The sequence below is a fragment of the Lepidochelys kempii genome, chromosome 6 (assembly GCF_965140285.1).
Source record: "Lepidochelys kempii isolate rLepKem1 chromosome 6, rLepKem1.hap1, whole genome shotgun sequence".
Classification (NCBI taxonomy): Eukaryota; Metazoa; Chordata; order Testudines; family Cheloniidae; genus Lepidochelys; species Lepidochelys kempii.
In genome coordinates, this window is record NC_136385.1 from 41,836,068 (window position 1) to 41,846,405 (window position 10,338).

The window sequence follows — 10,338 nt, forward strand, 5'->3', positions numbered from 1 at the left end:
CATGATCCTGAAGTTCAGAGGACACACCTGATTTTCATGGCCTGTCCCACATCTTTGAAACCTTTCAGGATAGCTAAGGAAACCCCATAGCTATTTTGAATTTCTCAGCACTGTATCTGTAACAAATTACACAAGAAATTATATTCTTTTCCACTCACTGATTACTGAAACAGCAAATAAATGTGGAGTCAGAAGATTCCATAGAAGATGTGGAGAGGAGAAGTCTAAAGTAAGTTAGCATAGTGACTGCAACAGGAACCTCATGAGGACGAGAAAAAACCACCAGGATAAAGGGTAAAGTGTAAGGGCTTATCTACACACGGAGTTATTGAAGAACAGGAATAACTCCACTTGTGGACACTCTTATTCCAAAATAAGGGTGCCTTGTTTCCGTTGATCTTATCCAGTTAAGCTACAGAGGAACACTGTGGAATAAGAGTGCCCACACATGGAGTTATTCCTGAACCCTAAGAAAAGAATAGCACTGAGGATGTAAATGGGAGATAAAGAATGACAAAGGCCAACAAACCACATAAGAGAACAACTGAACTAGGGAAAAATGAGAACAGACAGAGATAGAGACACAGACTGTGAAATTCACCTGAAAAATAAGGCTATGTCTACACTACGAAATTAGGTCGATATTAATAGAAGTCGATTTTTAGAAATCGATTTTATACAGTTGATTGCGTATGTCCATGCTAAGCGCATTAAGTCGGAGTGCGTCCTTACTACCATGGCTAGCATCGACTTACGGAGCGGTGCACTGTGGGTAGCTATACCACAGTTCCCGCAGTCTCCGCTGCCCACTGGAATTCTGGGTTAAGCTCCCAATGCCTTATGTGGCAAAAACATTGTCTCGGGTGGTTTTGGGGACATGTTGTCAGTCACCCCTCCCTCCATGAAAGCAATGACAGACAATCGTTTCACACCTTTTTTCTGTGCAGACGCCATACTGCTGTCAGCAGACGGTAAAGAAGGACTGCTAACCGTCGTCATCCAACGCTTCCGCTGCAACTCTGCTCTGCTGCTATTGTCTCAATAGCAAATTTCTCTATGTTGTCTGTCATGAGCTCCCAAGTACATGTGTTCTTCTTCGGAAAATGTGCATGGTGCTAACCGTCGTCCTCCACTGCATCGGCTGCAACTCTGCTCTCCTAAATCCACCTTGCAGGTCCTCTCGTTGTTCTCTATAAATATCTATTCTCGTGGCGTCCGTCAGCCACCACTTCTGCTGCAACTTTGCTCTCCTGCAGATGCCATACCATGGCAAGCATGGAGACCACTCAGATCACTGCAGCAGTTATGAGCATTGTAAACACCTTACGCATTATCCTGCAGTATGTGCAGAACCTGCAAAAGCAGGCGAGGAGATGACGGCAGCGCGGTGACGAGAGCGAGGAGGACATGGACACAGATTCTCTCAAAGTACGGGCCCCGGCAATTTGGGCATCCAGGTGGCAATGGGGCAGGCTCATGCCGTGGAATGCTGATTCTGGGCCCAGGAAACAAGCACAGACTAATGGGACCATATAGTTTTGCAGCTCTGGGATGATTCCCAGGGGCTGCAAAACTTTCGCATGCGTAAGGGCACTTTCATGGAACTTTGATTTGCTTTCCCCTGCCCTGAAGCACAAGAATACCGAGCTGAGAGCAGCCCTCGCAGTTCACAAGCGAGTGGCGATAGTACTCTGGAAGCTTGCAACGCCAGACAGCAACTGGTCAGTCAGGAATCAATTTGGAGTGGGCAAATCTACTGTGGGGGCTGCTGTGATGCAAGCAGCCAACGCAATCATTGAGCTGCTGCTATCAAGGGTAGTGACTCTGGGAAACGTGTGGGTCATAGTGGATGGCTTCACTGCAATGGGATTCCTGAACTGTGGTGGGGCGATAGAATGCATATCCCTATCTTGGGACCAGACCACCTTGGTAGCCAGTACGTAACGCTGCAAGCCCTGGTGGATCACAAGGGACGTTTCACTGACATCAACGTGGGATGGCCAGGAAAAGTACATGACGCTCGCGTCTTCAGGAACTCTGGTCTGTTTCAACAGCTGCAGGAAGGGACTTTATTCCCAGACCAGAAAATAACTGTTGGGGATGTTGAAATGCCTATAGTTATCCTTGGGGACCCAGCCTAATCCTTAATACCATGGCTCATGAAGCCATACACAGGCACCCTGGACAGTAGTAAGGAGCTGTTCAACTATAGGCTGAGCAAGTACAGAATGGTGGTAGAATGTGCATTTGGATGTTTAAAAGTTTGCTGGTGCAGTTTACTGACTCGGTTAGACCTCAGCGAAACCAATATTCCCATTGTTATTGCTGCTTGCTGTGTTCTCCACAATATTTGAGAGAGCAAGGGGGAGACATTTATGGCGGGGTGAGAGGTTGAGGCAAATCGCCTGGCTGCTGATTACACGCAGCCAGACACCAGAGTGATTAGAAGAGCACAGCAGGGTGCCCTGTGCATCAGAGAAGCTTTGAAAACCAGTTTCATGACTGGCCAGGCTATGGTGTGACAGTTGTGTGTGTTTCTCCTTGATGAAAACCTGCCCCCTTGGTTGACTCTACTTCCCTGTAAGCCAACCGCCCTCCCCCCTTCAATCACCGCTTGCAGAGGCACTAAAGTCATTGTTGTTTCAAAATCATGCATTCTTTATTAATTCATCACACAAATAGGGGGATAACTGCCAAGGTAGCCTGGGAGGGATGGGGGAGGAGGGAAGCACTGGGTGGGGTGGTGGATATGGGGAGGAGGAAAGGACAAGGCCACACTGCACTTCAAAACTTATTGAATGCCAGCCTTCTGTTGCTTGGGCAGTCCTCTGGGGTGAAGTGGTTGGGTGCCCGGAGCCCCCCCACCGCGTTCTTGGGCATCTGGGTGAGGAGGCTATGGAACTTGGGGAGGAGGGTGGCCGGTTACACAGGGATTGCAGCGGCGGTCTGTGCTCCTGCTGCGTTTCCTGCAGCTCCACCAGATGCCGGACCATGTCAGTTTGACCCCCCAGTAGCCTCAGCATTGCATCCTGCCTCCTCTTATCACGCTGCCACCATCTCTTCTCTTGGTCCCGCAACCTCTCATCTTGCTCATCCCTCCTGTCCTGGCATTCATTTTCTGCTTTCCTGGACTCTGCCATTGTTTGCCTCCATGCATTCTGCTGAGCTCTTTCAGTGTGGGAGGACTGCATGAGCTCAGAGAACATTTCATCGTGAGTGCGTTTTTTTCGCCTTCTTATCTGCGCTAGTCTCTGGAACAGAGATGATAGAGGGAGCTTTGAAACATTTGCAGCTGCGGGAGGAAAAAAAGGGACAATAGTATTTAAAAAGACTTTTTACAGAACAATGGGTAGACTCTTTCACGGTGAACCAAGCTGTTAACATTATATAACACAAAGAAAAGGAGTACTTGTGGCACCTTAGAGATTAACAAATTTATTTGAGCATAAGCTTTCAAGTCCGATGAAGTGAACTGTAGCTCATGAAAGCTTATGCTCTAATAAATTGGTTAGTCTCTAAGGTGCCACAAGTACTCCTTTTCTTTTTGCGAATACAGACTAATATGCTGCTACTCTGAAACATTACACAGCACATGTGCTTTCAGTACAAGGTCGCATTTTGCCTCTTATTTTGAGGGCCTGGTGTGAGAGATCACATACACAGGGCTGGGCAACAGAATTCGGCTTGTAGGCAGCCATGGTAAGCCACAGTCTTTCGGCTTCTTCAACCTTCATAACGTGTGGGAATGGTTTCAAACAGCAGCGGCCTCCTTTCCCATACTAAGCACCCACTGGGTTGGCCATTTAAAAAGAGGGGCTGTGGTTTTCAGGTTAACATGCAGCACAAAGCACAACTAACCCCTGCCCCCCATCCAAATCTCTGGGATGGTCGCTTCACCCCTCCTCCCACCACATGGCTGGTATCAGGGTAGATCCCTGCCAGCCAAATGTGAACAGCTCAGCATGAACGGGTCCCCCCCTCCACCGCGTGGTTAAAAGCGGGGATGATTTCTTTTCAGCCACAGGCAAACAGCTCAGCAGGAACAGCCACCTCTGAATGTCCCCTTAATAATGTTCCTGGGGGATTTCCACTCCATCCCCAGACACGTTAACAGACCTTTCCAGTAGCTGTACTGGCCGCGAATGCATCCCAAATCTTCAGGGCAAATTAATCATTAAACACGCTTGCTTTTAAACCATGTATCATATTTACAAAAGTACACTCACCAGAGGTGCCTTCTCCAGCTTCATGGTCCGGAGGAGCCTGCATTGGGAGGGTATTGGCTCCAGGATGATAAACAGTTCCTGGCTGTCAGGGAGAATGGTTTCTCTGCTTGCCTGTTGTGCGCTATCCTCCTCCTCCTCGTCCCCAAAATCCTCATCCCTGTTGCGTGAGACTCCCCCCTTGCAGGTGTCCACGGACAGGGGTGGGGTATGGACACCCCCTAGAATTGCATGCAGCTCATCAGAGAAGCGGCACGTCTGGGGCTCTGACCCGGAGCGGCTGTTCGCCTCTTTGGTTTTTTGATAGGCTTGCCTGAGCTCCTTAATTTTCACACAGCACTGCTGTGCATCCCTGTTATAGTCTCTGTCCATCATGCCCTTGGAGATTTTTTCAAATATATTGCCATTTCGTCTTTTGGAACGGAGTTCTGATGGCACGGATTCCTCTCCCCATACAGAGATCAGATCCAGTACCTCCCGTTCGGTCCATGCTGGAGCTCTTTTGCGATTCTGGGACTGCATGGTCACCTCTGCTGATGAGCTCGCCACACTGGCCAAACAGGAAATGAAATTCAAAAGTTCCTGGTGCTTTTCCTGTGTACCTGGCTAGTGCATCTGAGTTGAAAGTGCTGTCCAGAGTGGTCACAGTGGAGCACTCTGGGATAGCTCCCAGAGGCCAATACCGTCGAATTGCGTCCACACCACCCCAAATTCGACCCAGCAATGTTGATTTCAGTGCTAATCCCCTCGTCGGGAAGAAGTACAGAAATCTATTTTAAGAGCCCTTTAAGTCGACAAAAATGGCTTCGTCGTGTGGACGGGTGCAGGGTTAAATCGATCTAACGCTGCTAAATTCAACCTAAACTCATAGTGTAGACCAGGGCTAAGTGTGTTCTAATGGTATGTCTACACTGCAATTAGACACCTGCCACTGGCCTGTGCCGGCTGACTTGGGCTCACAGGTCTTGGGCTGCAGGGCTGTCTAACTGCAGTGTCGACTTCCAGGCTTGGGCTCCAGCTCATGCTCTAGGAGCCCAAGCTGCAAGGTGGGAGGGTCCCAGAACTCGGGTGAGCCCAGAAATCTACACTGCAATTAAACAGTCCGACAGCCTGAGTCCCATGAGCCCGAGTCAGCTGGCACAGGCCAGCCAAGAGTTTTTAATTGCAGTGTAGCCATACCCTTAGTCCTTGCTCTGGGAGCATGAAGAGTTTGAATTGTGACCTGACCTGTCTTTTACTTAAATATAAAAATATTTTCCTTCTGCATTTGTCTCTGAAGCAGTAAAATAACACCAGTATTTTTGTGAAGGATTTGGTAACTTTCTGGGCACTCTGTAAAGCCCATTCCTCCCCTACCCCCCTTCGTTAAGGCTGTTGAGGGAAGCTGTGGGTTGAGGTGGATATATTTATGTGCTGTCCTTTTTCCAAGTTTACGTTATATTTTTTAATTTATAGAATAGGCACACAGAACACTGGACGGACGCCTACAGACGTATTTAAATATTCTGAATTTTTAAAAAAAGAGAGATACATTGATATCAGCTAAGAGACCCATTGACTACATAGACCCAAATGACTACATTTTGCAAGTTAGCATATAAGCAAAAAACAATAAAAAAACCCAGGAACGCAGATGACAAAATATACATTCTTTGTACAGGCTTTCACATCGTTTAAAATTCAATCGTTGTACAGTGTTTTTACCTAATGAGAGCAGTGATCTTTCTAAATCCACCCTCCTTCCTAACAGCCCATCCTGCCAGTTTCATCAGAATGCTCCAATACAAACAAAGGCTAGGCAAAAAAGGCAGAAGAAACAAACAAAGAAAGTGAAAGGGCTGCTGCTCTGGCCTGTAATACAGAAAGGGAATAATTTTTCAAAGAAGCAGGAAGGAAGAAGAAAAAAAGACCCAAACACATTTAGGAACTGAATGTCTTTTTGCATTGGTAAAGGGATATATAGCCCGTCTCCTCTAGGAGAAGCATTTTTTCAGGAACCTGTTCAGTGGCCCATGCGAAGCTTTCATGTTCTTACGGACAAAGGCCCACATTAGAAATAAAAACTATCAAAATTGACATCTTTGTAGGTACTCTAAAGAGAGGTCAAGGACCAAACTAGCATGGAGACTGAGGCTATGTCTACACTGCGCTTTCATCAGTAAAACTTTTGTCGGTCAAGGCTGTGAAAAAAACATCCCCAACCAACAAAAGTTTTACCCACAAAAAGCAGCTGTGTGGACAGTGCTTTGTCAGTGGGAGACGCTCTCATTGGGGGTGGTTTTCTTTTGTTGGCAGGAGAGAGCTCAGAAAGAGCAGCTACACTGCGTACCTTACAACAGCACTGCTATAGCAGCACAGCTGTGCCATTGGAAGGTGCACAGTATAACCTGAATTACCTTCTCACATTTAGAAGTTCTCCCTGTAATTCAGGACTTGGTGGGGCACAACGAGGTATATCACTCCCCTTTTACATCTACACTGTATTCTTCTTTCAGCAGCATGTAGAGTAGGCATTTGTTAGCCATCCTAGCATGGGTTTAAGTAGCAGTGTAGAACAGCTTAGGCAAGTGGAGTACAGACACTCCTGAAGGCTGTGGGTATGTACCCAAGTACATATCCTACACAGCTCTTTGCGTGCCCAAGCCATGCCTTCTTGTCTACACTGCTGTTTTTAACTGTGTAGTATCCTGCTACCTCCCAGCTGCTGGAGCTTTTCCACATCACAGGAAAAGACTTCAGCAGTGAGCAAAGGCTCTGGCAGCTCCCAGCTGCTAGATCCCTTCCACGCGGCAGGTAAAGACTGGCAGTGGGGGAGGTTCTGACCGCTCTGCTGCAGGGAAAGGCTCCAGCAGTGAGGATCAGCCTTTCCCACCAGCCCCCTTCCATCAGAGCCTTTCCTCATGGCAATGAAAGTATCTGGCAGCCGTGAGTTGCTGAAACCTTTCCCTGCTGCCTCCCCACTGCCAGAGCTTTTCACTGACACGTGTAGCTATACATACCATACACGCTGCTGAAACTGGTGTGCAATGTAGACGTAGCCTGAGGCTTATTTTTTACCTGCCCTTCAAAATAGTTTTATTTCAGTGTTTACCACTGAAAATTGACATTAAATGTTGATAAGAGAATTGGTATTGAAAGCTTTGGCTAGATTAATCTAATGTAATATCAAGACTCCTTTTTTGTTGCATAGCTCATTTTGAGTTTCTAGCAAGCCCATCACACATCGGGATCTGTGGATAATTGAGGGCTATGTGGTGAGAAAGCAGTTCAGTCTCCTTGCTACTTCAATCTTTGACCTTCTTGCTCATGCCCTAGAAGCAGGCCTTCAAAAATAATGGACACACACCAGCAGGGCACTGTGGGGATTCTTACATTGCCTCTACCTATGTTGAACTTGCAAAATGAATAAGTGTTAGACTTTAGTTTTAAGCACTGTCAATAAGTTTGGCCAATATGATCTATTTTTTTAATGTGCTTACGAAGTTTATTTAATCATTTGTGTGTGTTTTTCTCTTAATGGTAAGTGTTTAAAATATTCAGTAAAGAAAAAGGCTTTAGTTTCAGGCTTCTAAAATATAATTACACTATAGACAACACTTAAAACAAAAATAATAACTCACAGATACCTAATTTGTTTATACCTTTCACAATAATTTAACTTGGTTGAATATATATTTTTATATTTATGCTTATTTTAACATATGTATTATTTATCTAGCATTTGTACAATCTATAATACAAAACTGTATTTGCAAACCGATGAGTCTAGACTGTGACCTACAGCTACATTGAGTTGCTACAATATGGTGTCAGTCTTTATATGAGAAAAAAATGTATAGATTAAAAATCTTTATAGATTATTTGTTGTTTTCAAACCTACTGCATATGCCAACAGCGAAGTGCTAAACCTCCATTTTGGTGGGTTCCAATGTTCATTGTCACTGTATGTAATCTGAATAATTGAACAGTTGCTATATAAACATGGAATGCATTAAATATGAGACTCTTGCAGGGAGAAGGGACGTAGACAGAGCAAGCTGTATTTTAAACCATTTAACAAGGGTGCGGTGAACCCTAAACTCTTCAGTACAGGAAAACCCACTTTCAGAATCTAGGGAAAATCCATCCTATTACAGCAGGGGGAAGAGGAGAGGAAAAGGGGGATTTCAAGTTTAAGTGGCAAATATTAGCATAGCAATAAGAGATTCCATGTTGATGTTATGCTTACTCTAACACTGTATTTTGCCTTTATATACAACAGTAATGTGGAGCTACACACATACCTAAGATAGACAGATAATATAATTAATAATAATAATAATCCAAAACAGAGATTGACCACTTGGAAAACTTTATGATTTGTATTTCTTTAAGTTGACAAAGTTAACCTGAGTTATACAATATATGAGCAAACCTTACCCTATAAAATCTTTTGTAAATAATTTTTCTACTTCTAACTTTTTTCTCCCAGCTTTTTTTAAAAAAGGGGCTGAATTCTCTTGGACAAGTTTCTGCACAGAAGGAGCACTGTACTTCTGAAAATAGTGATTTACAAGGAAAAGGCGACCCTGAACAACAGGAGAGGAATAATAAGATGCTATAATCAAAAATAAATGATGAAACAAAGCTGCAAGTATAGCGAAGAGGTTTGGTGCGATCATAAACACGGGAGCTTCCCCATGATGGTTTAGGATGAGGTCACCAGAAGCTCTCAATATCCCAGCATTTGTAACCTCGCAATTCAGGGGCTACACCTACAAGACACAGTATTGTTCTTGACACCGCATCCCTCATTAGTCCATGCCGTTAACAAATGGGGCCACGCCTTCCACTGGGCCGCTTTTAATGTTGCCGTTTCGCAGTTTAATGCATGGGGAGAATGTTACTCCTTTGTACAGATTGCGAAACACGTTCGCTATACTGGGCTTCCCTAGGAATCGCCAAAGGAAAACATGAACTCTTGAACCCTAGCTGCAGATTTAACACAGACCTTTGAAGAAAGGGGAAGCCAGCAACTTTCCCTGCACAGGTTTGCCTCCCCCACTGACTGTTCAGAACCTGGTACAGACTCCAGCCCTGGGACCGCAGATTAGAGGAAAGGCGCCTCCTGCCAGCCTGCATCCACCCCCCGGGGCCCACTGCTGCTGAGGGAGAGAAAGAAAAGCTGCCCTGGCCATTGCGAACGTGCGTGTGCCGGGCCGCTGGGACGCCAGCCCGGATTCCAGCTCTCCCCGGCCCGCGCCGCGCCCGGACGCCGCTGTCCGCCCCCGCCAGCAGCGCGCCGTGGCCCAGTTACTGCCCCGCGGCCTTGCTCCTTACCGCCGGGCCCCAGCTGCGCCCCAGAGTCCGGCTCCGCGCCCCGCGGCTCCCTCCCGCAGCCCCGGCTCCCTGGAGGGCCCAGCCCCAGGGGACGCCCCTCAGGCCCTCCCCACCCGCCAGAAGTTCTTCTCCGCCCCGCTTGGCTCACACCGCGCGGAGAAGGGGGCCCCCAGAGAGGGCGCCGGTGACCCCCATGCGGGGAAGGCCCCGTCTGAGTCCCCGGCTTTTCCTGGCGCAGCCCCCCGGCGGACTCTCCTTACCTGGGCTTGAGGCTGCCCGCGCCTCGCTCGTAGGCCCAGGCGGTGGCTGGCTGCGCGGCGGCGGCGGTGGCTGGAGCCAGCGGGTCGGCGAAGCTGGGAGTCGGCGGGTAGTTCCTGTCCATCATCGGGGCAGCGAGCGGGGCGCGGGGGCTGCGCTCGGGCCCTGCGTGCGGGGCGGCGGCAACGGGGACCGAGCAGGGCGGGTGGGAACGGCCCCCCTTCCCTCATGCGGGCCGGGCAGCGCCGCGTCTCCCCCTCCGTCCCCCCCGCCGCTCCGGGCCAGGCCGCCGAGTGCCTCTTCCCCGCCCCGCTCAGCTCCGGGCGGCGGCCGGCGGGCGGCTCAGGGGAGCTGCACGCGGAGGAGGCGGTGGCAGGGGCTGCAAGCCACCCAGGCGGAGACCCATGTCGGGCTGCTCCTTCCCAGGATGCACCTCCCCCTCCGCAGCTCACTGGGGCTGATGGGCTTCGGCTCCCGCGGGCAGGGGGCAAGGGAGGCCGGGGGGTGGAGATTGCCTAGCGGGGGGGATGGCTCGGGG

At 48.4% G+C, this 10,338-nt stretch overlaps 2 protein-coding genes across 2 annotated transcripts in view; both read right to left on the minus strand.

The window, feature by feature from the left end:
* The window catches only part of QSER1 (glutamine and serine rich 1), an 85,441-nt gene extending 75,189 nt beyond the window's left edge, over positions 1-10,252 (minus strand). Inside the window, exon 1 of the mRNA XM_073347727.2 lies at positions 9,803-10,252. Coding sequence (XP_073203828.2) covers positions 9,803-9,927 — 125 coding nt within the window. The 5' untranslated portion in view covers positions 9,928-10,252. The remainder of the gene's footprint in view (positions 1-9,802) is intronic.
* On the minus strand, positions 1,750-9,783 carry LOC144930652 (myb/SANT-like DNA-binding domain-containing protein 7). Its single transcript, XM_078853236.1, has 2 exons — positions 4,227-9,783; positions 1,750-3,292 (listed from the first exon to the last, which is right to left on the minus strand). Exons 1-2 carry the CDS (start codon positions 4,743-4,745, stop codon positions 3,245-3,247), a joined length of 567 nt encoding a protein of 188 aa, XP_078709362.1. The 5' UTR covers positions 4,746-9,783; the 3' UTR covers positions 1,750-3,244.
* Positions 10,253-10,338: the final 86 nt, after the last annotated feature.